This window comes from Nymphaea colorata, chromosome 11, assembly GCF_008831285.2.
Source record: "Nymphaea colorata isolate Beijing-Zhang1983 chromosome 11, ASM883128v2, whole genome shotgun sequence".
NCBI classification, from domain to species: domain Eukaryota; kingdom Viridiplantae; phylum Streptophyta; class Magnoliopsida; order Nymphaeales; family Nymphaeaceae; genus Nymphaea; species Nymphaea colorata.
The window spans coordinates 19,795,279-19,822,280 of NC_045148.1; the positions used below are offsets into that span (position 1 = coordinate 19,795,279).

General features: G+C 39.9%; 1 protein-coding gene across 1 annotated transcript; it reads left to right on the forward strand.

Annotated features, from left to right (window-relative positions):
* LOC116263644 (uncharacterized) lies at window positions 1–22,336 on the forward strand. The gene is made up of 15 exons (XM_050080370.1): window positions 1–598; window positions 1,231–1,332; window positions 1,743–1,906; window positions 2,005–2,218; window positions 2,718–2,955; window positions 3,279–3,429; window positions 4,300–4,582; window positions 16,020–17,618; window positions 18,368–18,472; window positions 18,564–18,733; window positions 19,240–19,450; window positions 20,051–20,288; window positions 20,805–20,955; window positions 21,540–21,823; window positions 22,001–22,336. The coding sequence occupies exons 1-15, from the start codon at window positions 394–396 to the stop codon at window positions 22,002–22,004; spliced, it is 4,119 nt and encodes a 1,372-aa protein (XP_049936327.1). The 5' UTR covers window positions 1–393; the 3' UTR covers window positions 22,005–22,336.
* Window positions 22,337–27,002: the final 4,666 nt, after the last annotated feature.

A 27,002-nucleotide genomic window follows, 5' to 3' on the forward strand; every position in this document is an offset into this window, starting at 1 on the left:
ACTCACCCTCTCCTCCCTCGCTGATCCCCTCAACGCATCCAAGTGCCTCTCCACGCATGTAGTAAGAGACGGTCAATTATTTACCATGAATATTTCAGAGAGGAAATGAGAAAGCAGGGGAAGCCGATGGGCCACTGCGTCTGCGTCTGCATTTCCCTCTAGTTTTTGCTATGCAGGGGAAGAAATGCTGTTAATCTCTCTGGGCACATGCTTTCTCTCTCTGTCTCTCTCTCCCCCTCAATCCCTCAAAGAATTCCCTTTTCCAGTCCAAGGGGACCTTTCCTCCACGCTTAGGTTACCCATTCCAATCTTCGCTTCGAATTGGTCTCTTCCTTGTAATTTCGGTGGGAACCATGAGAATGGAAGAGATGGCAGAATTAAAGAAAAAATCAAATGCCGTCTTGCTTGTTAATTGTTTTCTTTCTTCTTAATGCTACGAGTATATTAAAATCCCTCTTGTTTTTGTATTCTTTCCTCTTCTTCGCCATTTTTTCTTCTTGGTGTTTTTGTCCCTCTTTTTCAGGAAGGGTAGGACGTGGAGCCGAACTGGCAAGTATTACAAGATCTCCACATTGTGAAAGTAGTAGTTTACAAAAGGGTAGGAAAAAAGTGCCGTCGTTGTCATCCTCACCATGGTTGGCCCTGCTGGGAACTACAGCAGCAAATTGACTTGCGATGATATTAATTTTTGAACTGTGAACAGGTGAAGGCTCAGCCTGTCCATGCTCTTGTTAAGCAAACAAGGACAGGCAGCACAGATATCCCTCTTTTTGAGAAAAAAAAATTGCACCTATTTCTGAAAAAACAGATCTACGTTTCTGCGAGAGCAACAGAATAGGACGTTCTTGTTCTTGCTCTTCTTAGAAATAGAAAAGCAATTGAACACCTTCTAATTCGATCACCTTGCTTTACATTCGTTTCATCAAATGCTTGTGTTATATTGCAATTCACTGCAACTATATACCTCTCGCATCAATTAACACAGTACCTTAGTTCTAGAGATAGGAAAAAGAGATACACAGATCGCTTTAGGAGGTAGTGGAAGGTATTGAGCTGAAAATCCTAGGTCAAGTTTCAATCCTGCGACTTCATAGCTCGATTTTTTCTTTGAATCTTGAAAGTTTGTCGACATAATCTTGTGTTTATGCACGAGAGATATAGAAAAAATTGTGTTTGTTTTCCGTGTTCCTTGAGTAACAGTGATTACTGTGCTTTCAAATTTTAATGCAGGGGTTAACAGTTGGAAGCTAGCGGTGATCGTCAGCGTCATTGGAGGGATACTCCTATCAGCTTGTGCCTTCTGCCTGTATCGGCTCCGACAACTTCGTTTAGGTAGAATACTTCACCTTGGACAATAATAATCGAGTTTGTGTTTAAATTTAAAAGAAAAGGACTTATAATGTGGCTTTGGCTGGATGGTGGTTGAAGGGTAAATAAAAATAAATCGATTAATCAAAGTTTTTCGCAGTGCTGTAAAAATTGGTTTCTGGACTAAATTGGCAAGGTTGTCTTACCGATTCAGTTGAATCGGTTGTGATACTGATATAAACAAAAAAAAAATTTGGAACTGTTAATCATTCTTAATAATCTTAGTATCTTATTAAATTTAACTCGCAGTTCAAATTTTCTTAAGATTTTTGGCCTTAAAAAGGTTTTTTTCATGCCACCAAACCTTTGATGTGTAAAATTAATTTTCATTAGAACCTTCGTAACTCTTTCCTGCAAATTCGTGGCGTTTGCAGAGGAGCAACGATACAACGAAGCCTGTTTGATTGCTCTCAACAACGGTCCAAGAGAAAATGAGAAAGATTTGCCACAGATCAGCCTAAGAATAATTCAGTTGGCGACAGACAACTTTTCAGAAGAAAATAAGCTTGGAGAAGGTGGATTTGGTTCTGTTTTCAAGGTAATTAATGAAGAAATGTTTCTGTTGGTTTTCTTGCTCTGTCTCGTTATGGTTTTCCATCTCGGGAATCGTGGTAACCCGCAGCCTTTCCCAAGCAGGGGCGGTTTCGCAATGGACAGCTAGAAGTAGCTGTGAAGAGACTGTCGGCGAGTTCTGGACAAGGTCTGAAGGAGTTCAGAAATGAAGTGAGATTAATTGCAAAGCTTCAACACAAGAACCTGGTCAGACTGATCGGTTGCTGCTTGGAGAAAGGCGAGAAACTGCTCATATATGAATACATGCCAAACACAAGCCTTGATGCATTTCTTAAGGGTTAGTTTCCTCATCTGTTTTGCTCTACAGAAACTCATATACTAATGCATAGCTTTCCTCATGAACCTGATCAGAAAGGAAACTTTCTCATGTCCTGGTGGGGGCTCTTAGAAAGCTTTTCACTACAAGCCTTGGCACATGGAATATTTTTTCCAATATTGTTGAATACAAGAAGCCAATTTGCTGGAAAACATTAACGCGCAAGGTTCGGCACAATGTGCTGCATAGTGATTTCGATGGCAATTTGTTTGCCTTAGGACCCACCCGCTTAGCTTATTGCTCAACAAAACTTTAGTTACAGCTATGGCATTAAGCAGGAGAAGCTCTTAAGAACTTTTATTTAACAGTTGAACTGTTAAACGTGGCAGACTGGCACAGAGATAGAGAGCCGACGAAATGGAAATATTCATTAAGAACAGGATGACAAGATCTCACCAATCTTTATAAAACGAGAAAGAGAGAGACAGGGAGTAATCAAATTTAATATTGTTGTGTGCAGATCCAATGAAGAGATCAACATTGGACTGGGAAAAACGGTACAACATCATCTTGGGAACTGCTCGAGGAGTTCTTTATCTTCATCAAGATTCTCGGCTCTGTGTCATCCATCGGGATCTTAAAGCTGGAAATGTATTGTTAGATGAGAATATGAACCCTAAGATTTCTGACTTCGGCATGGCGAGGATTTTTAGTGCAAGTCAGGGTCAAGCAAATACCAAGGTCATTGTCGGGACATAGTAAGTGCAATCCTGCATGAAAAATTTTCCCCTCTGGAATCACCTAATTCAACACCATGATTTCTTCTCTTAGTTCATAAGTTTCCAGTCTTTGTTCATGCGTAGCTTTATGCCATTCTACATCTCTTCTGGAGTTCCTATCAAGAAATGTCTTTAAAATTCTAAATTTGAAACGTTCAAACTGTCAAAAAAGTTAGATAGCTAGATAGTGATCTCTTACGCTAGTACTTTTGGCAGTTGCCGTCTTCTAGTGAATGCACAGTCATGAGTCCTTACAATTTTTTATTTCAAAATCATTGACTTATGATCGTCGTTGTTCTCAGTGGATACATGGCTCCGGAGTATGCCATGAGCGGTTTATTTTCTGTCAAATCCGACGTCTACAGCTTTGGTATCCTCTTACTGGAAATCATCAGTGGCCAGTTGAACGCAAGATTTCATATTCCAGGTCAAGCTAGTAGTCTGGTTGAGCATGTAAGTCTCTCTCTCTCTCTCTTTTTAAGTCTCTCTCTCTCTCTCTCTTTTGAAAGCTTAATAAACGTTTTGGGCATGACCGTAAAATATTTTTGCTGTTTGCAATATTTGTTTTCTAAGTAGTGCGTGGTGCGTGTTATGGCTTAAAAAACTACAGAAAGAAGCTATTAATTCCTTGGTCACCATCTTATAGGGGCCCTTTGGCCGAGGCACCATTTAGCAGCAACAACAATTTGCTATTGTTCCATGTGCCCCAAAGATTTAAACAGATTTATGAAATATTGCAACACTGTATTCATGAATCTATATCAATTTTAAAGGCAGTTTCATGAAGCAGTAGCAGTTCTCATCGCTAAATAGCCCCTGATGAAATGGTAAATTGTTCCAGGAACCTCCCCAATGCTAATTGTAGTGTTCCATAAACTTGCCCCGTTTTTGGTGCAGGTTCATGCAATGGTCTGCCGCCGTTCCATTAGCCAAACCAAACGACCCCATAAACTTGCTATTTGTTTCAAATTCTCTAACTTTACATAACTTGGTTGATTAAAACTATCAAACAAAATTTTTTATGCAAGACATAAACTAGAATATTCGGCTTTATGTCATCATCTCTAGGAAACCAATAGGTTTTGATACCGATTAGCTGAATATTATTATTCACATAAACGCCAGAACCATATAAAAATTAATGGGAATTCTCATTCCTAAATTTGCAAGAGTTATCGATCAAAGATAATGTCTACATTCTTAGATTTACTTGTAGCATGCATTGGTTTTGTTTAATGTTTTTGTTCTTCTTCCTTGTACTCCCGTTAGAAAACGAAACCAATGGAAACCTTTTTTCTTTCTTGAAATGACATTGACAAACAGGCGTGGAGCTTGTGGTGTGAAGACAAGGGTTCCGAATTCGTTGACCCCGTAATCAGAGGAAATGGCTCAATGCCTGAGATGCTAAGGTGTATGCATATTGGTTTGCTCTGCATTCAGGAAGATGCTACAAGTAGGCCAACCATGTCACTAGTAGTTCTCATGCTTGGAAGCAACGGTTTATTCCTTCCTACACCCACACGCCCAGCATTTTTCAAGATTGATGCAGATTCAAGTGAACCATGTTCTTCATCAAATGGGTTTACTGTTTCTCAAACATTGCCCAGATAGAATTATATTGCCTCTTCACAAGCGTATGTCAATAAGGAGCACTAATCATTCTGACAAATGCATCTGAGAATCAGCCATGCGTGCCAATATGGCTTTTGCCCTACTAACATGATTAATTTTATGGAGTAGAAATTTTTTTCATTGGTTCTTCTTCTTTGGTAAATAAGAAGCATTGTATAGCTGAAGGACCGATGAGAGAGAGAAAGAGAGAGAGAGTTGTGGACCTGGTATATCTCATTATCATAGTGTTGTGCTTAATTCTGTAAACATGCTCCTATCCTGTTTCGACTCTGTCATCTCTTTTGTTAGAGCAGCAAGCTTATTTACTGCTCTAGGGCTTGCTATCTGCTGCCAGCAACGTTCAGCAACGTGATATATGATCACCTTGTTGCAATATCGTATAGAGACTATGTGGCATTTTCCTACACTAGGTACATATTTTTTCTTCTGTAGAGGATTAGATATCAAAAGAAGGATAAGGGAGAATGGAGTTCTTTGGAGAAAAAGTACAGAATTATTCACTATAGATGCTTACTTGAAAATACTTTTGCCCATAAATGCGGTAGTTACAAGTCAATACATAATGAGAGCATGAACCTCTATGTCCCCATTATTAAGTTGAGCAAAACACAGAGAATGAGAGAAAACGAAGCAACAAGATTTACATGGTTCGGCTTAAATGCTTACATCCACGGTAGAATGCGGAGAAGCTTGTATTATTTCCACACACTCAGCTGCTCTTTAAATAAGAGCTCAATACAACGGTAAGAGAGACAAGGAAGGCAGGTTGGGGAGTTTCTAAAATTTTATTTTCCTTAGATGGTTCCAACTTTCTCCTCACATATTTCCTTAGAAAGCTCCAACGTTCTCCTCAACGGTCTCCTCCTTTCTCCCAATCTTGCGTGACACCCATTTCAAGATTTGGGACATCGATCAAACTGAAAATTTAGAGAGAGTAAGAAGGAAAGAGAGTAATAAAAGCTCAAGGAATTAACGTGGTTCGGCTAAACTCAGCCTACATCTACGACAAGGAGAAACCTCTCTCTTCTACAATGTGTTGAGAGAGTTCTTTATTGATATTTATAGTTGGTGTTACAGCAGGGATCCTACAATCATGGATCTTGATTTGGATAAACATGGTAACTCTTTATGCTCAGCCGATCCCTTGATTTTAGGAATTGATATTCCATCAGTCCACTGCTTGATTTTAGGAAGATATCTTTCATCTTGATCTTCAACTGATTGCTTGATTTTAGGAGGAGATCTTTCATCGTGATCTTTAGCCATTGTTACTTTATCATGCCCCCTCAAACCAAGACTTGTGTCAACAAGATTGAGTTTGTCTTTGAGAAAATGAAACCTCGGCCCTGGTAACGGTTTGGTTAAAATATCTGCTATCTGATGTTCGGATTTGACGAATTCAACTTGAATTTCTCCTTTACTGACTTTTTCTCTAACAAAGTGAAAATCTATTTCGATATGCTTTGTTCGTGCATGAAAAACAGGATTGGCTGCAAGATAGGTGGCTCCCAAATTATCACACTTTAATATAGGAACTTCATGTAGTGGGACCTGTAAGTCGTTGAGAAGATGTCTTAGCCAAGTAAGTTCTGCAGTAGCTCCAGCCATTGCCTTATACTCTGCTTCTGTACTTGAACGAGCTACTGTGTGTTGTTTGTTTGATCCCCATGAGATTATATTTCCTCCCAACATAGTGATGAATCCATTTGTAGATCTTCTGTCATCAGGACAACCGGCCCAATCAGCATCTGAATATGCTTCAAGTCTCCAATGTGAGGATGCTTTTATATGTAGACCATAAGCTCGAGTGCCTTGAAGATAGCGAAGAATCCGTTTTACATGAGTCCAGTGAAGATTAGTGGGATCATGAAGAAACTGACAAGCCTTGTTGACTGCAAATGCAATGTCTGGACGTGTGAGGGTCACATATTGAAGTGCACCCACAATGCTTCTATATAAAGTTTCATCTTTGAGTTTTTCTCCTTCAAACTTTGAAAGGGATATGTTAGGGGCAGCTGGTGTGACGACGGCTCTGGCTTCTCCCATTTGAGCTCGAACAAGGATGTCCCTTATGTATTTTTTTTGTGAGAGATAAAGTTCAAATCCATTGTATTCAACTTCTATCCCAAGGAAGTAATGGAGTTTTCCCAAATCCTTGATGGAGAACTTGTTACTCATCTCATGAATGATGTTTTGTATCTCAAGTGGGGAGTTTTCTGTTAAAATGATATCATCAACATATATGAGAATATACACAATGCATGATGACGAAGTATATACGAACAAAGACGGATCAGATCTGGATCCTGCAAATCCTTTAGATATGAGATATGTGCTCAAACTTTCAAACCATGCTCGAGGAGCTTGCTTAAGTCCATATAGAGACTTCTTCAATTTGCACACATAATCAGGGTGATCATTGTCTACAAATCCTGGCGGTTGACTCATATATACTTCTTCCTTTAGTGTGCCATGTAAAAATACATTGTTCACATCCAGTTGATGAATAATCCATCCCTGACTGGCAGCAATAGATAAAACCAAATGAATAGTAGTAGGTTTAATGACTGGGCTGAAAGTCTCTGAATAATCAATACCTTCTCTTTGACTATACCCTTTGGCTACAAGACGAGCCTTGAATCGCACCACAGAACCATCTGCATGTCGTTTGACCTTGTATATCCATCGGCAACCCACAACATTATAATGAGGCTGACAAGGTACCAATTCCCAAGTTTTGTTTTTGTGAAGAGCATGAATTTCACTAGACATGACATCGACCCACCTAGAATCTTCTTGAGCTGCGCGTAAGGTTATAGGTTCAGAGTCTTCGATAGGGGTTTTGGTTTCACTGAGATAGGAGAAAAATTTGGGTTTCCTCGTCCCATCTTGAGATCTAGTGACCATAAGGTGACTCCTGATATGGTTGACATGTGACGATGGTGGTTGAAGTTCAGGTTGACGAAGAGGTTCATTGTGTTCAACATTGGTTTCAATGCTAGTAGGTGTAGGTTCGATATCTTGATTGCTAAGATTTTGGTTACATGGTTCAATCATGTTGGAACAAGGGTTTGGCAAAGAAATTAGAGGTTTGACTATTGGTGGATTGGTATGGTTGGATGCTAGCCATTGGATAATTTCATTGGCAGTGGTTGGTGGAGAAATGCCTGAATACAGAAAAGTGCTCTCATCAAATAAAACATGTCTAGATATCATGGTACGTTTGTCTAAGGGATTATAGCAAATGTAACCTTTATGACATTTAGCATAACCAAGAAAGATGCAAGCATAAGATTTTGGCGCAAGTTTGGATTTACGTTGAGGCCCAGCAAGAGGGTAAACAGTGCATCTAAAAACCTTAAGATGCTCAAGAGGTGGTTTTTCACCAAGTAACTTCTCATATGGTGTCACCTTCTGCATGTCAATTATAGGTAGCCGATTGATAATGTACACCGCCATTTTGAAAGCATCAATCCAAAAAGATGTAGGCATACTTGCCTGAATGAGCATACTCAATCCCATTTCCACAATATGTCGATGCTTTCGCTCTGCAATGCCATTTTGTTGTGGTATGTGCGGACATGAAAGCCATCGTCGGATGCCTTGAGCATTAAGATAATTAGAAAAGGCGTGACTCAAGAATTCTCCACCAGAATCGCTATGAAAGATTTTCACTTTCTTTTCAAGTTGTCGCTCAACAATCTTGTGAAAACTCTGAAAACAAGCAAAAGTTTCTGATTTTTTTGTTAAAGCAAAGATCCATGTAAAACGTGAGTAATCATCTACTATCACCAAATAATAGTTGTAGCCTTCCCTAGACGTGCACGGAGCCGGACCCCATAGATCTGCATGAAGCATTTCTAAAGGAGCGGAAGTCTTGAAATCTGCTTTAGGGAAAGGTAATTGATGCATCTTCGCTAAGGCACAAACAGAACACACTTTATATTTATGCATGGCATCAAGAGGAATTAATCTTGATGTAATCATCTTATTCATCAAATGAGCATTTGCATGTCCCAACCGGGTGTGCCATAAATCAAATAACTTATTAGAGTCCCCTACAAAAGTGTCAACACCTCCCTTTGAAAGAGAAAGATAGTTTTTGCAACCTTCACGTTGCACTTTATTCCTTGTCCTAGCAGAGCAGATTTGAAGTTGGTGTTGAGAGTATTGTTTCCACGCCCACCATTACCATTATAGTTGCGGTTGTGGCCACCATTGCGACCAGTACCTCTTCCTCTTGCATAGTTGAAGTTACTTCGGCCTGCATAGTTGAAATTAACTCGGCCTCGCCCACGTTGGGCAACAAAGGCGACAGTGGAGGAGTCGCTGTTATTATATGATGGTGGCGTAAGAATGCGAAGATGATTTTCTTGAGTGACCAGCATATCAAAGATTTCAGAAAAACTTGGCAATTGTTTGAAGGTGGTAACAGTGGTGATAAACGCCTCATATTCACTTGATAAGCCATTAAGAGTATAAAGCACCAAATCTGAATCAGAAATCTCATGGTTGACAGCAGCTAAAGAGTCATATAGAAACTTAACATGATTCAAGTAATCAGCCATGAGCATGTCTCCCTTTTTTACATTTTGTAAATCTCGTTTCAGCTGAATGATTCTTAAGTTAGACTGTGAGGCATATTGTTGTTCAAGAGCACACCAAGCTTGACGAGCCGAGCTGTAGGAAATTAGCTGAGGTAAAATGGTTTCAGAAACAGTTGCCATAATCCAACTCAAGGCCAACTGGTCTGCACGTTCCCATGTATCATATTCTGGATTTGGCTTAGTTTGATCAACATCAAGATATTCGGGTGGAGCATGAAAATAACCATTAACGTACCTCAATAAGCCTTGACTTTTCATCACACTAGTAATTTGTGATCGCCATAGCAAGTAATTGTTTTTGTCCAATCTAACAGAAACTAGGCTGGAAAAAGCATTCCATTGAGTCCCTGGATTTGAGACAGAGGCTACGGTTGAGCCAGACATACTTGAGTTTGCAGCAGCCATGATACCCGCAACTATTTGCCTCACAGATAACAAAGTATATTGACCAAGCAGTGACAAAGTTTAAAGTAGAGCGTACCAGAAGATCCTGCTGTAACACAAAGAAACATATTGTCGCCTGCGTAACAAGATGCAGCCGAAGAAGGAAATGGTGAAACGTGAGACTGCTGTTTTCAGGAGGTATCGATGCTCCAAAAATCACATAAAATTATTCATAGCTCTGTTTGCCCTGAAATTTGGACTGTAGGTAGCTAGAATACGGAGGAATGAACGCCCAAAGTTTCAGATCAATATCTATCTCCAGTAAAAAACGCGTTAATAATTTGTACCACAGGAATTCACAGATCGTTTCAAGTGAGAACAGGGGACCACTCTCAGATTTTTATAAAATCACAGGAAGCTCCAAAAAATACCAAACTTGGTGAAGAGGCAGCTGACATCAACAGGAAGGGACGCCCAAAAGCTTTCCTCAAAAGCTGCTCCCCAACAGGATCACGTGATGGTCTTAGGTTGCTGGAATACACAGACGTAGACAGCTCCTTGAAGAAGCAGATTTCCAAACGTGAAATCTGAGGCTGCAGGGAAGGCGCACAACGTTTTGACGCTTCCAAGAATTCTGTCAGTGACAGAACTGAGGAAAAGATGAGGCTGACAATGCTCTACCACCGTAGGTCTGAAAACAGGAGCTTTGGCTGATGCCTTTACCAGCTCTGATACCATGAAAATTTAGAGAGAGTAAGAAGGAAAGAGAGTAATAAAAGCTCAAGGAATTAACGTGGTTCGGCTAAACTCAGCCTACATCCACGACAAGGGGAAACCTCTCTCTTCTACAATGTGTTGAGAGAGTTCTTTATTGATATTTATAGTTGGTGTTACAGCAGGGATCCTACAATCATGGATCTTGATTTGGATAAACATGGTAACTCTTTATGCTCAGCCGATCCCTTGATTTTAGGAATTGATATTCCATCAGTCCACTGCTTGATTTTAGGAAGATATCTTTCATCTTGATCTTCAACTGATTGCTTGATTTTAGGAGGAGATCTTTCATCGTGATCTTTAGCCATTGTTACTTTATCACACACGATGTTAGTTCCATGCACCCAAGCACAAGTCTGTGTTGCAGAGTGTATGCACATGCATTGTTAATGCAGACGTTCCAGAGTATAGGCATCGTCGGTACAGACTCAGGTATGACGAGCTAAGGTTCCTAGTTCTAACTACAGAATGCAATAATTTCCTGAACTAATAGACCTCCCTTTGAAATTATTTTCCAGGATCATCTAAGATTTTCTCAAGATTTCCTAAATTTTTATAAGATTTTAGGCTGTGCTATGTTTCTTCGAAGCCAAACTTGTGAAAAATGCTTCCACACAATTGAGAGAATCGAGCTGTGTATAACAAAATAACTCTACATTCCTGTTATGCAAGTCATTTCAGATGCTTGGCTACATGTCTAAGCAAGAGTCTTGCCCCACTACAGTACCTATAAATTGTTCTTTCTATTCTCAAAGAACCGAGGGCTTAAGTTCAGTTAATGGCGGAATTGAGTCGCCCCTATTACACTACTACACGAGGACCCCGGAGGAAGACATCAGCTATATATACCAGTGTTTGGTATTCTGATGATCTTTATTCAAGTGGTTCTTGGCCTAACCTTGAAATAGACAAGTTTTGTCAATATACTTGCTTGGTTAAACAATTAACTATTGGCCCCAATTGTGCCTATTTACAAGCACATTATCTTTGCGGAACCATCATACTGGCACAAATCTTTCATGATGGAATTTTAGCTGCAATATATGTTATAGGATCAGATCCAGCTGGGGGCTAGAGTTCGATATCGCGACCTTAATGAATTCAGATTCTCTTCCGATTCCAATGTCTACATATGCCAGTGGATCAGATTTAAATCGGATATATACGTTTACTATATCCATTCTTTCCAAAGTTTATATATTCAGGTTTGAATTTGTAACACCCTAGAAGTTTAGTCATGTTTCGAAGATTGTGAGAGTTCTTCAATGGCTTATAAATGAAGACCATTAATGAGATGATTGTCCTACTTCCTAACCTTTTTAGGTTTGGAGCCGAAACTGCTAGGAGGCGGGTTGGGATCCACCAAGGTACCCAAGCCGAGAGTGGGTCGGGTTGTTACCGAATTCATATCCGAATACAAATTGGGAGACAAAAATCCATACTGTATACGAATCTGAAATCCGAATTCATACTCTCAATCCTATCCAAATCTCAATTGAAATTAACATGTGAGTTTCAAATCTGATTTTAGATTAAGGTCTGAATTCACGTTCGATTTTTAAACTGAATCTAAACCATATTATAGAAACTGAGTACAAAATTTTTCTTTAAAACTATATCCGATCAGAATCCAACGCCAATCTGGCCAATGTTAACTTTTTTATATCTGAATCCGATCCAAATTCTTAATCGGTTCTCTATTTTCTAATACAGTTCGGTTAGATATCAGATCTAAACCGGATTAAGTAACATCTCTGGCGATGCTATCACGTCCCGCATAATTTTCCAACAGATCAAGCAAAGTGGAGTGGAGCACATCATCTCTGTTGCTCGGGTTGCTATTTATGAGGTTGAAATATTAATATACCTCAAAGTTTATGTGAACATGGGAAACTTCTAAATATAACTGAAATTCCAGTTCGATTGGGATCTTAACACGGTGTTTGATACGAACACCATTATCTTGGAACACATTGTTATTCCAATTTTATCGGATGTTTCGGAATGGACAAAAGAGAATTGGCACACATTGTTAGGACTCATATTTTTTTTTTGGAACAGATTGTCAGGTTCATATTTTAAAAAATACTACATGTTTTTTAGGAACATGTGTTCTCAAAACAATATGTTCTTCCTACCAGGCACCTCTAGCTGGATCTGGTTGGGCTGTAGATCTTAAACAGTGTACAACACATATGGCCACTAGCAATAGTGAGGTCATGTGTGGGCTGATGTGAACCATTGCTCATGCCAGCCAATGCTAGCCCTTAAAATATTTATTATGGACCCGGGTCCAACCACCACTGGCGGAGTCAAAAAAAATTTTTTTAGAGAGACATTAATTTACAGATTTTTATACTTGAAGGAGCACTTACATATATAACAAAATAAATATTAAAATATCTTAATATAAAAATTAATGAAAATTGAGGGTGGTGCAGGCCACTGCCCACACCAGCCATATGTGACTCGGCCACCGCCAACCACACCACATGTGGTGTCCACACCAACCCACATCAATGGTCTATAGAGGCAAACCCACTAAGGCTCCACTAAGGCTAGTACCCTTTACTAAATTTTTTGACCACACCACAAGATTATAATATTAATCTCCTCTTGGCTGCGGCTATCCACAAACCTCATAATGAAGAACAGGAAATATTGCAGAATATGATGGTGTTGGCCATGACACACGTCATTGTGCCCTTTATATACGTTCGCTTTCCCAATCCCTTTCTGCAACTTGCTAGCACATCTCCTTTTTTATTCTAGATGCTCTGGCTACTTAGGGCTGCAAACGAGGCACTTATGATCTCGGCCCATAACTAAATGTGGAGCAATAGAAACCGAAAACCTTCGGCGTTAGATGTCAGGTGAACTGAGCTCTTAGAATCTTACAAGTTTCTAAAATTTCAGATTCTTGATTTCTAACAGGAGCATTCTATGTGAATGATAAGGATTATACTGTAGATTTCCATAAACCAGCAGCTTCTCAATTATGCCGTCCTGGCATTCTGCAACGGGGCGACCATCTTCAACATGCTCATGAAACTTTATATGAAGTCCAATGGAAAGGCGCCCACTGGGGCCTGGAGCTTCAAGGAAATCGTGCTTTGTTCCCTTCCCTAGATGTTGTGAAAGTTGGAGTCTAAGCGCCGCAGTATGGAAACCTCCGCCTCGTAGCCTTTCTGTCAAATCATGGCAATCAGCCAAGTTGACTCACTGTTGGAGTCAAAAAGTAGTCGACTTTTACTGATTCTAAAAACTATGATATGCTTGACTTGACGTCTCTTAAGCGCTTCAAGTTTTAAACGTTTTCCAACTTGAAACTTACTTAAGACGAACTGGAAAGTGAAGCAATTAACATAGACCAAATTGGCAGTTGAGAAAAAAAAAAAACCTATATTTTGTTTCAAATATAAAAAAAATGTTTTAGTAACCCAAAATTTTCATTTAATTGGAAGAAGGTTCCCTTGCAGGCTTTGAAGTTTTGATGCAATAACTTGCTTTTTCTATTACAAAGTTGATCAGATGTGCAACGGATCGACGTCGGTAGGATGGGGGCAGTTTTCCTTTTCGTTTACTGCGTTCTCTATCTTCTTAAGAGCAGGACCTTATATCGCGGAAATATATTTCTGCATTTTTCCTTGTTTTGTCTTAGTAAGGGGCTTGTGTTTGCTTCCCCCTCATCGGATTGGTTGGATTTAATCTGCCTGGTGCCGTTTCTACCTCTTTCTGCTTTGCTATCTTCTTTTTCTCTTGATTTTCATAGGCAATATAAAACGTGGACACCTAACTGTTGGGATAAAATGGATTTGGACACGAATCTACTAAAATGATTCAACAACAATGAAAATGATTCAACAACAATGAGGGTAAAAAATTACGGGATACTATGACCCAAAGTCAATCCACTATAATCAATGATATAAGTTTTCACACGATGAGCTACACAAAGCCAACCCTCAAACAATAATATCTCATCAAAACAATATAAGATAAACAAGGAGAATATCATCGATGGAATGTAGAAATCATGAATTGGGAGCAGAGATACGTCTGGCTTCCTCCTCGATATCAAATCTTGTTCAAGTCAAATGCTCGCAGTCTTTTCTTTTTTGCCTTTCTCTTCTCGTTCTCTCCTCTTACTGTGCAGCCACAAAATCTCCCACTTTCTTTTTCTTTTTCCCCCAAAAGAAAAAGCCTAATAGAGAGAGATTGGGGGCACCATCGGGTGCCCTCCCTTTTGGGTCCTCCCAACACTAACAACACCAACGCGTTTCTGCTATTTTGACCAATCTCTTTGTTGGAAGCACTTTGAGTTACCAGTGTCGTCCTGCTGGTTTGGCTATGTTCTTGCAGTTTTCTCATGTAAGTTCAAACAATTTTGCAAATATAGGCTTGAAGAAAAACAACGTCGAAGTCTTACGTGCCATTCAAATTTTATGAAGGTTATAGCATCAACCCATTTAGATTAATGATAAAATTCTTGGTGTTGTAAGAATTCAATCTGCATTAGTTTAGATGATTTTTTTTTGCTTTTTAACCTTAGGCTTTTAATCGCCCCGTGATCATCGGTTAGGCATAGAATAGCTTCGCCGATTTAAAAACACGTGAATTGATGGTCGACTTCTTTGGAACCCTAAGGCATAGAGTAGCTTCTCCCCATTTCTAATTCTTCATCGAGGGGCCAACCGAGGATCCCTTATGCATTGAATTCTAGAGAAAACACCAAAATTCCACAGATATGTTACTGACATGCATGTACGAACCATTCCCAGGGTATGTGTTCTCTTCAAGTCGGGAAACCGCGTTGATGAAAGCATTTAAATGGTCGCGAGGACTGCAACTTTGCATGAAATGCTCATTTCTGGTCCGACAATGGAACTTTTCCTATTTCCCTGTTTCAGTGTCGATGAATCAAATCAAATTCCTCTTCTAACTTTTCCTCTTTTTCTCTCTAACAAGTCAAAATTTTCCCTGAGATAATGGTTTAGGTCCTTACACACTACAGCTCAGATCTCTCTCACACAGGGTATATGTATATGTATTCTAGGTTACTGCAGCTAGAGTGGGTGTTCCATTGAAGACATGTATCTCTCACTTCTAAGTAACATTAAGTTTTGATTAATTGCAAAATTTAATTATAAAATCGCTCAAGTAAAAGATTAAGCATCAAATAGTCTCTGCAGGCATTACGTTAATGTACACCAGATGGAATTAACTGCTCAAAATTAATTGCTATTTACTTTCTCGAAAACCATTTTCGCAGATACTTTTCTGAATTGCTAAGATAGATGTATACGATCTGCATCTAGAATCTGACCATTGGTGGACCAGTTTATAACTTTAATATGTAGATATAGTTAACAAGAATCAAAAGTTGTTCAAGTTTTTACGTTATAAAATCGTTGCCATACAAAGCAAAACGACTTATCACCGCAAATCCACGCGGTTACTGATTATGTTCATGTTTTCACCAAGATTTAGGCGTTGTTTCATGGCCTAGGTTGGCTTCTCTTTCAACCGATGCAGTTAATCACGCATGGTGTTGCTTCAAGACGACTGAAGAAATGCAAGTCCACCCTCGCAGCCGTATACATCCAAGGAAGACTGTCATGTAATCAAATCAAACATGACTTTAACGCTGCAATCTGAAGGGGAGACTGACGCCTCCGTCGTTTCATGCCTTTCATGCTACGTGCTTTCTCCTCTTCCTCTTCTGCTTCCAACAACAGAAGAAATTTATCATCACTCACATTACGGCGAGAGGTGGCGCTGGAGCAATGGGCAGAACAGCTTGCAGCTTCATTTTCCTAATTACCTTTCTCCTTCCAGTGGGTCTCGTCGACATGGCCGAATCACCCTTATGGTTCTGCACCCACAGAGAAACCTACAAGGCGAACGGCACCTTTTACTACAACCTTCGCCGCGCGTTGGTCTCTCTGGCAGCCAACGCTTCTCTCACCGGATTCTACAATGTTACCGTCGGCAAAAGCCCCGACCAAGTCAATGCGGCCGTTCAATGTCGAGGTGACCTCGACGGCGAAGCTTGTCAGGTCTGTGTTTCTGATGCTGCCACACAGATCACTCAGCGCTGCCCCAACAGCAGAGGGGTTATCTTTGCCTTCCAAACCTGCGTTATGTACTACCGTGATGCCAGCTTTACCATACCCAAATCATTCATGTATTTTACTCTCCCGAGCACTGGAACCCTCCCCGACCCCCAAAGATTCAGGCCCATACTCATTTCCTTCTTCAACAATCTCATTGTTTCCGCTACCACCAACCCTTCAGGGCGGTTGTTCTGGGGCGACAAGTTCTACTACACTAAAAACGTGACAGTTTACTGCCTCGCGCAATGCGTGCAATACTTACCACCTCAGGACTGTAAATCTTGCTTAGACATGGCCTTCATCTTAATGCTCAAGGATATTGCAGGCAGACAAGGTGGTGGAATTTACTATAGATTGAAGTGCTCCGTAAGATACGAGACGTACCCCTTCTTCATTCCCTCATCTCATAACATTGCCCCTAGCAGCCTCAGTTTCATCTCATCTAACTGCTCTCCACCAGTGTCGAGCGACATCGTTGGCAGCCCTTTCCACAGAAAGCTCAAGGCTCTGCTCTCTTCTCTAACAGAGAAAGCACCTGTGTCTGGCTTCTACAGCGATAGTGTAGGCCTGGGCTCCAGCCAAGTCTATGGCCAAGTCTTGTGTAGAGGGGACGTCCCCGTGGATGTTTGCTGGAACTGCACAGCCCAGGCTTCTACCAAAATCCTAGAGGTGTGCGCCAACAGTAGAAGTGCAATCATATGGCTCGACCACTGCCAGTTGCGCTACTCTGACGTGAACTTCGCCGGAGTGTTGGATGTCCATGACAGGGCATGCCAACCAGCAGCGGAGAATGCGTCAGATCCCGCGAACTTCAATCAGAATTTGAGAATCCTGACCTCCAACCTTACCTTGCTGGCGACGCAAAGTTCTCCCAATCGCTTCTTTGCTACGGGGGCTTCTGTGCTTACTGAATCAAAGAAGATCTATGCTTTAGTGCAGTGCGTGAGAGATATAACTGTGGACCAATGTGGGTGGTGCTTGCAGAATGCCAGCTCTGGTATTGAAGGATGTTCTAATGGAAAGCAGGGTGGTCGCATCTTGAGGGGAAGCTGCAGCCTGGCTTTTGGAGTGCAGCCATTCTTTTTGGGCGATCCAACTCTGGTCTTACTTCCGCCACCCAGTCATGGTGAGCCCCGCTCTTAATTTGCCGAATAGCATGCTTAAAGAGATCTGGAATTTTATCCTGTGCATATCTTACGTGGTGGCAGAGGGTCACCATTGTGAGTATGAAAGACATCACTTACTAACATGGTTCTGTGAAGCCAACTGATGGCTGTGATGTCAATCGTATTTAAAACATGGAACCTGGTAGATGATGAAATCTGCTATCGTTACCTATTACAAGGTCAGGCCGGGGCAACCTCTAGGGGGCTGTCTGAGGCAGGAGAGGCCACTGTAAAGGCAGTGCTGTTGGCATTTTCCCTTTACCCTGCTGGAAGAACCAGGAATGAAAAGGGATAACAAAAATAAACTGCTTCCAGTCGACTACTTTGGGGAGGAATGAATTTTCTTCCTGTTTGAAGACTTCTTGATAATGAAATTAAACATCTTTACTTATTAGCTTCTGCAGCTGCATCTTACTTTTTCTATTTTGCCTGTCCCACTGTTAATTTTAGCTCTGTTTACTTCATGGCAAGGTGACATCTCATTTTGACCTTATTTTAGGTTAAGTTTAAAGAAGCTTCTCAGTCTCCTGATATGATTCTCCTACTCCTTAAAAGGAGGGGGGGAAAACGCCAACTTGTAGGGTACTGCTAGAAGCTTTTGTGCCTTGTTTGATCTTCTTTTTGCGATATTTTGATATTTTTGCGATATTTGTAATTAACTGTAACTCGTCATAGTAGAAAATCCTCAGTTATCTTTTCATTAATGTAGGGCATAAGCCCCGGTTATTGTTTGCTGTCATCAGCATCATTGTGGGGGTGCTTTTCTTAGCAGCCTGCGCTTTGTTCTTATGTCGGAGGAGATACAGAAATTTAGGTGAGTTTATGTGCCTTGAAATTATTCTAGTTGCTCTTGTTCACTAAGTCTCATCGTTTTGTCGATTTCCTGCCTCTTAATGACATGTCAGAGAAGCTAAGTTTTCAAGAAGCCTCTTCAACTGATGCTGGTATCATGAGTCATGAGAACGAGGCAGACTATGATTTACTACAGGTCAGCCTAAGGACAATACAGCATGCTACGGACAACTTTTCAGATGAAAATAAGCTCGGAGAAGGTGGATATGGCCCTGTTTACAAGGTAACTGGAGTTATCTTAGTTGTTCTTTTCCTCTTACCATTCATTCATAAAGAGAGAAAGTTACTCGTTGGAGGTCGTGGTTGCAACTTAATTCAAAGAGGGACGGTCAATTTCTGAATTTCCTGAAATAAGCCAAGCTTTTTGCATTTTCTAACGAGGACTTACCTTGTGGATCATTCCTAGCAGAGTTTGCTGTCTCAATTGAACTGAAATAGTGACAGTACTACTCTTCTTTGATCTACTAGGCATTACTAGGAAAAGCTTCAAAAAGATGCACACCTCTGGAAGACATAAAATAAATCTGGCCTCTGTGGTCAATAGTTTTAAAGAAACTGTGACCCGGACAATATGAGGAACATCATTTTACGATTAAGGGCAAAGGATTGGCCTGACAATCGGATTGGCCTGACAATCGGATTTTTCCTACAGTAAACAGCATAAAACTGATGACTCTTTAGTTTTGTTAGAATGGCAAATACATGACAATGGTGATAATTTGCAACCAGGGGAAGCTTCCCAATGGACAAGAAGTGGCTGTGAAGAGGCTCTCTGGAAACTCTGGGCAAGGTTTGAAGGAGTTCAGGAATGAAGTTGAGTTGATAGGAAAACTTCAACATATAAACCTGGTTAGGCTCATCGGTTGTTGCTTGGAAAAGGGGGAAAAGCTACTTATATATGAATATATGCCTAATAGAAGCCTTGATGCCTTCCTTAAAGGTTAGTTTTTTTTTACTTCTTTCACCAAACATATAATGTTCTTCTATGGTTATGGGAGTTCCCTGTCAGGGTTAAGAAAGGGTGCCATCTTCCTTGTGTTCAGAAACAAGGTTTATTTGGTGTTGTGAAACTGGGGCAGAGTCTCCTAGCTATCTCACGCAGTTCAGGAATTCGGTCGCCTGTGGATACCGGAGGTGGTTTGGGCGTTGCAAATTCGGTTTCCATCCTGCATGTGGGGTGCACCAGCATATATTTTTCTTGAAAGCAACCAAAGCTATTAATGAAGTTTTGTGTTTTCCAACTAAATGTCTCAAGTTCATTTCCAAGACACAATTGCAAACTTAGTCTCATATACATGGCAGACGAACATTTTTCTGAATAAGCATGGAAAATGTATCAAACTTTTGAAACGAAAGGATCTAAATTTCTGTAACAATCAGGGAACCTAAGTTAATTATTCTTTGAAAATTTAAATGTTACTTGGGGTTTTGGGACTTCTATCCTGTTTCATGTTACTGGACCAAGTCTGCCTTTGGAATTCTAGAAGCATGGAGAGAAAGAAAGAGAGAGATGAGATGTACTTAGATATTACAATTGCAGATCAGGAAGGCCGTGCATTGTTGGACTGGGAAAAGAGGTCCAACATAATCATGGGAATTGCAAAGGGAATCCTTTATCTTCATCGAGATTCTCGACTCAACATCATTCATCGGGATCTCAAAGCTGGCAACATATTGTTAGATGAACAACTGAATCCTAAGATTTCTGACTTTGGAATGGCAAGGATTTTCAGTGGACTTCACAGCCAAGCAACTACCAGTGTTGTTGTTGGGACATAGTAAGTGAAATACTACCATGAACATTGATTACTTAATATGGCTGTATGTCCGCCACTATTTTCTTTCGTTTTTATGGATTTTCATAATACTTGGTGTTATGGTCTTCAAGAGTGTCCAATCCCCAAATTAGATTCCTCGGTTCTTCCATTTATGCGGGTGAAACTTTGTTATCTGCCTGTGGCAGGCTGCAGGAGGATATTTGGAAGTGAACTCCGTGATTTGGATTATTTTACCAAATACTTCACAAATTTTGGTGGTCAAATTAGACTACAGCTTCATGTAATCTGTATTTTTTTTATCCACAAAAAGATGCAAATCTAGAATTCTTTATGGGACTGTGAATCATGAAGGCGAACTGTATAATCATGTGACTTTGGGTCCGTTTATTACCATTCTGTAGGGCACCCTTTTTTCTTTTTTAAGAACAGGAAGCTTTGAGACCTGCGGAGCACATCTCGAAGCAGCTACAATTTCAAGATATCTTAGAAACAACTAACTTCTTCTTGTTCTTTCAGTGGATACATGGCTCCAGAGTATGCCATGGGTGGTGCATATTCGTCCAAATCTGATGTTTATAGTTTTGGTATTCTGTTGTTGGAAATCATCAGCGGCCAACTGAATGCAAGCTTTTATGCTACTCATCAAGCTCGAAACCTTGTTGGACATGTAAACACCTCTCTATCTCACATCCTTTTTTGTAGTGTATAATTTCATTTTCATTTCGTCCTCTCTCTCTCTCTATTTTATTGGTCTAACGTAGAAGCTTTCCTGCTACAAACGCATCTATGAAGTAGTTGGCCTGATGTCGGAAACACTCAAAGATTCTTCAATTTCCCTGTACATAGTAGAAATTGCAACATTGTTGTGTCCTGCAATGCAGTCCAAGGAGATGTTTTAGCTAAGCAGTGCCGCTTCTTGGTCCAAGTTGCCCAGGTAGAAAGATGCATACTGTGTGATGGTCTTGTAAACAATTTGACGAGACACGGTACCTGTAGCTCAACACATTTGAGTTGAAACAATGCTTATTTTTGGAACAAAATCTGGCACCACTAAGGGGTCTTTGGGGCAGGTAGAGGTGCTTGAAAGCACCGACCTGAAGACGTCATCTAGGTGTGACTGACTACTTTGACTGTTTAGATGTAAGGAAGGTAGTCATGGAGGGGTTTAAGTTACAAGGTGGGCGGGGTTATAATTTAAGTACTGCAATGACAAATATTTGCTTCCTCACTTCAGTTAATACTTGCACACAGGCGTGGAGCTTGTGGTGTGAAGAAAATGGGACAGGGTTCATCGATCCAGCCATCAAAGGTGCTACTTCAACTAGTGAAATGCTAAGATGTATGCACGTTGGTTTGCTCTGCATCCAGGAAGATGCTGCAACTAGGCCAACCATGTCAACAGTGGTTCTCATGCTTGGAAACAGTTCTATAGTTCTTCCCTTGCCCACACAACCTGCATTGATGCAATGGAGTGTTGTAGAATCAAATGAACCGCTTTCTTCAGTTATTGAGGCTGTTGCTTTCGAGAATACAAGGTAATGGCACCAAACGTTCTACATCGAGTATATGTGAATACGGACGACGTATCATCAATCTAAGAAAAACATTTGAGGAAAAACCATATATCTAATGTGTTTTTATCTGATTCATACCACTTTTGTCGGATTCATATCACTTTTGCTAACACAGTCTCATCCTCTCCTGTTGCACAGGTGAGAGAGAATTACGTCTGTCAATGGCCTTGTAATTCCCCGGTCTAATTAGTTGCTAATCGCTCTGTAAAGGAAATGCCTCGTGGAGGTCCTGAGAGCATTCTTCCTCGAAGAAATTTTATCATCACAGCAAGTAATTAGATTTCTGCAGCTATTCTTAGCCAGAAAGACTGTGCCCTCGGAGATATGCTTGGCGCTCTGGCATACGATTAAAACGACTGAAACTTAATGTGGTCAACCTCAGGTATTTGTAATAAACGAAGCTCAAGCTCCAGCCATGGCTATACCGACTTGAACAAGTGTAACATGAGAACGCTTGTTTAAAAGAAACATAAATCTCTAGAAGCTTAGTTATACATAGTGCAAAGTTCCATATATTAAACAGTATTCTTCGGTTAGGCCTGATTCCTTCGTCCTAGTAGTTTTTGACAAGTGATATTAAATTCGAGGTGGCTGCATTTGCCATCCGCAGCAATGTGATATCTAATCAGCTTGCTGCAATATAACATCGTTGGCCATTTTCCAACAACGACCACGGACTTCTCCTCCACAATTTCCGGAAATAATATCCTTCCATCTCGTCACCCATGAAAAGTTAGTTGAAACTTCTTTCCAGGCAAAATCCGTACGACAAATTTTATCTACTTCTTTTGCTGTCTGCTACATCTATATAACCAACTAGTGAAAGGTACTCCCCATAAATGAGAGAAATGAGCTTTCTATAACAAAATAACTGTACCTTCAAATACTTTGGCTGATAAGAATCTTGACCCCATTTGTTACCATATAGAACCGCTCTCAGGGAGCTGAGACCTTCTCCAAATTCAGCTAATGGTTGGAACTTAGTCAAATGAACCATAAGCGGATTGTAAAGATGATCCTGTTCATACAAACTTGTGCTGTTTTTCGGTCTCATAGTTGGTTGTCAGTCCGGAAGAATTTGGGAAGTTTGGACAATTTTATATATGCAGCCACAGTTCCTCTCCACTGAATTTAAGCATAGTAGCAATTGATGAATTAGATAAATCAATTAAATACACATCTGGAAGAAGTTACCAGAGAAAAGCTCTTAAGAGAAAGCAGCAAAATGAGTGAAACAAGAGTACGATCTTCTGCCCGGTGAAGTCTCGTAAGGAGTTTACTAAACTTTGTTTACGGCTCACAGGTGCGAGTGATATTGTGAAGGCAAGGCTTGTGTTCGAGATGACCAGCTATGTACTTATGTATGCAAGGGACTCCAAAACTAAGGAAGATGCAATTTTTTTTATTAAAAACGGGTGCCTAAACTGTCAAATCTAGCTACTTGCATGTATGAAAGATCTCAGATTTGCACATTTTGCCTCGTTGTGCATACTTCAACTCTAGGCTCCGTTTGATAGGCGGGGTAAATGGGGCCCCGCAGTTGAAATGTGTACGGGCGGGTGAAATTTCAACGAAACAACCATCAAACACAATTAAATTTCTCCCATTTTCTTTAAAAGAGAGCGGTCAAAATTTCAACCGCTCGAGTTTTTTGTTTAATGCTTTTGGGAACAAATATATAACTTTTGCAGTTGTAGATGCTCTCAAGAAGGTGCTTTCTGTTGTAATGTGTTGCTGGATATTTCTTTTTGTTTTTTGTTACATATATCGTGTGAATGGTCGTCTCTTAATGAACTGGCTGTATGGTGATTTGTTTTGGGATGATTCATGAAGAAATATATGGGTTCTACAGTCCATTTTTTGTTTATTGGTTTTGGCTTGGTGGTGGTTCCATGAGGTGATGATCTTTCTCGTTTGGTGGTGTGTTTGGGTAATCTGTACATATAAGAACCAGTGATGAAGTGATGATCTTTCTCGTTAGATGTTTCGGCTTCTTGACACAAGCTTTTGTGGCATTTATTTGAGTGGTGATCTTTTGTTGTTTTGGAAGATCACATTCCTACTCCTTCCAACGTCAGATTGGGGAGGAGAAAAAAAAACAACATTTTCCAGGTTAAATTTTTCTTGTGTATCAAACAGGGTTAAATTTACCACGTTAAATTCTTCATGTTCATCAAACAGGGTTAAATTTACCACGTTAAATTTCACCCGACAATCAAACATGGCCTCGTTTTAGAAGAGGGTGAAATTTCATCCACTAAATTTTTCTAGAAAAATTTACCATGGTAAACTTACCGCGTTAAATTTCACCCGCCCATCAAACGGGCCCCTAAGGATGGAATCTAAAAAAATTTAGTTTGGCAGAGAAGTGGCTCGAAACAACCTATAAAATTGGAACCCGGGTTTGAACAGAAATGCACTTGTGGTTGTCATTCTTTCTTGCTTTGCTTCGGGCATAAATCATAAATCTTGCATTGATGGAATAATTGTACTAAAAATCAAGATCAAACTTGTTTGTCAATGTGCTTCTTTGATTGACCAAGACATCTCTTTTCGACTGAAGGACAAAACAAGATCATTTTGTTCCATGTTTTAGTGAAATAGCGAAGGATATTCCACTGGCATTGGAAGAAGGGTGGTGGGATCTGGATTAGTTGTCCAGGTCGACTAAAAGGTTCAGAAATAACTGAAATCAATTGATGAGAAATTATGAAAACATCTTCTAATGCATTTCACCTGAAAATCAGTATTCTCTTACAGAAGTATTCACTGGCTGTGATATGAAAGCATGTGAGCTCAAAACTCATTCCTCGTGTGGAGACTGCTTGGCCTTGGTCGTGGATGAAGTTTTATGATCCAACCCTTTCAATGAAGTGATGTTCTTCTTCAAAATCCTCAAAAACATTGCACATGTGATGCGCCTTTACCATGAATAGGGAAGTTGGGCTCCTCCTTGAAGGAGTATGATAACCTAAATCTTTGTTCACCTAGGAACAAAGGAAGTTGTGGCCTCTAGGCTGATGCTATATGTTAAAGTGGAGAGCAAAAAAGTCTCCCTTGTCTGCTCAACCCAGTATTACTTTGGGGAGCTCAGAGGAATGACTAGAGATCGTCTCACAGCCCTCTATTATTGTGAGTGGAAATGATATTGATATTGACCAACTTTGATTTTTCATGGCACTGGGGTAGATTGAAAAACGAAAATATGTTCTATATTTGCAAGAAAGCTTCTCTAGCATCATGTTTTGATGAGAATTCGACGTTTGAACATCACGCCAATGAAATTGACAATATTTTCTTACCTTGTTAATGTTTGCTCTTATTGCCATATATTCCTCTTGTAATCGTTTGAGTGTCATTAAGGAAACATTGAGGAAACGCTTTCCTTGTTGGTCTTCCTTCAACGCTATATATTTTCATTGTAATCTGTAAATAAGACGAGAGAAAATCGAGCAAGGCAGCGTGATGTTCTTATCGTGAATGTAGGATCGACAGATCCGAACCACGTAAATCTGTGTGCATTGTCTTCCTTTTACTCAATCAAAAGTTATCATGTTTCTATATGCCTTTATCTCTACTACTCTACTATGAGCAACTGATTCCGATCAGTTGAATATTTGTAGGTTTTATAAAATGACCAGCAAAAGGCGGTTTGATTTTGAAATTGTTTGGTTAGCCTTCAACCATTCTCTGTTAGCTGAATTGAAACTTATAAGAAATGGCACGACGGACTCTATTAAGGATTTTCACTGTTTTAAGAAACTGCTTGGAAATTTTTTGCGAAAATTTGAAGTGTTGCATGTGTTTAAAATTTTCAACTGCATAATAGGAGCATGCTTGATTGTTTGTGCCACTTATGGGTCCCAAAAGTTAGTCCAAACTTCGTAAGTGGTCTCCCAGGTCCACCACTTGGGTGTGAATGGAACTTGACAAAAAGATACTCATTTTAGCAGCGACTGGTCATAGTGCCGTCAAATCCTAACGACAACTGGTCACTGTGATATCAAATCCCGTGTGCTTTAGATAATGCGCAGAGATATTTAGCGACGCAGAGTTCTTGTGCATCGCAGCTGTGTCAACTGATCTAGTATGCTATGATTGCAGCCACAATGCATCCGGCGGCGTGCTGTGTGAGAGGCCGGAGGATTCTTCCATTCAAACTCATCAAAGAAATCCAATGACCTACTTTATATATATATATAATAGATCCTTGGATTTATTTGAGTTGATGCAGCCATTCATGGAATGGAATGAGTTGTATTCTTGTTATATTTTCTTCTTTTTTGGAGATCGGTTTGCTTGGATATTAGACCATTGAGGCATTCACTCGGAGCTTCATTTGTTGGCAGAAAATAGTGAACTGAGGTTGCTTCACTTCATTTTTCCTAATTGCACATTCCTAAGTAGCAGAATGAGTAGGGTCAATTTTTAGTGGTTCACCACGCGGAGAATGACCGTGGAACTCAAAAAATCTATCTTTCTTGGCGTGAGAAAAAGTTTCAATATTAATCCAATTCGTTGGTCCAAAAGAAAAAGAAAGAAAGAAAACCTCCCTTCTAGGCGTGGATACTTTTTATTTGATAATTTGGTTTTTGCCTCCACCTTTGCTATTTATTTTCTACTAATCTCCCATGGTCTAGCTAATAAGCTTTTCCAGAAAAATAAATATGCTGCTAATTGGATTTTGAAACTATGAGTACGTTTTTATTATTTTGTGAAATTTTGTCTAACTTAAAAATATTTGAACCAATAAATATGACAATTATAGTGCATAAAAAAATCGCATGGGAAATTACTCTCACGGGTCACGGTGCTCTCTACTGAGCATTTGATAAAAAGAAATATAAAAAAGAGTAATATATATATATATATATATATATATATATATAATTGTGATGCAAGGGACTAACTCCCCTATCAAAAAAGTTTTGCCGAGTTCCAACCAAAGTAATTGCTGTCAACTTTACACGCTTTGCGTAAAACGCGGCAGCAGTTATTGAGATTTTCTCGTGTTAATTTAAATGTGTCTAGAAATTAATATTTATGATGATAATATATTTTATGTTGGTCCACCTCTTTTAAGAACTAGTAAAAAATTTTAAAAACATGCTTTGTAAATTTAAGAGAGAGATAGAATGAA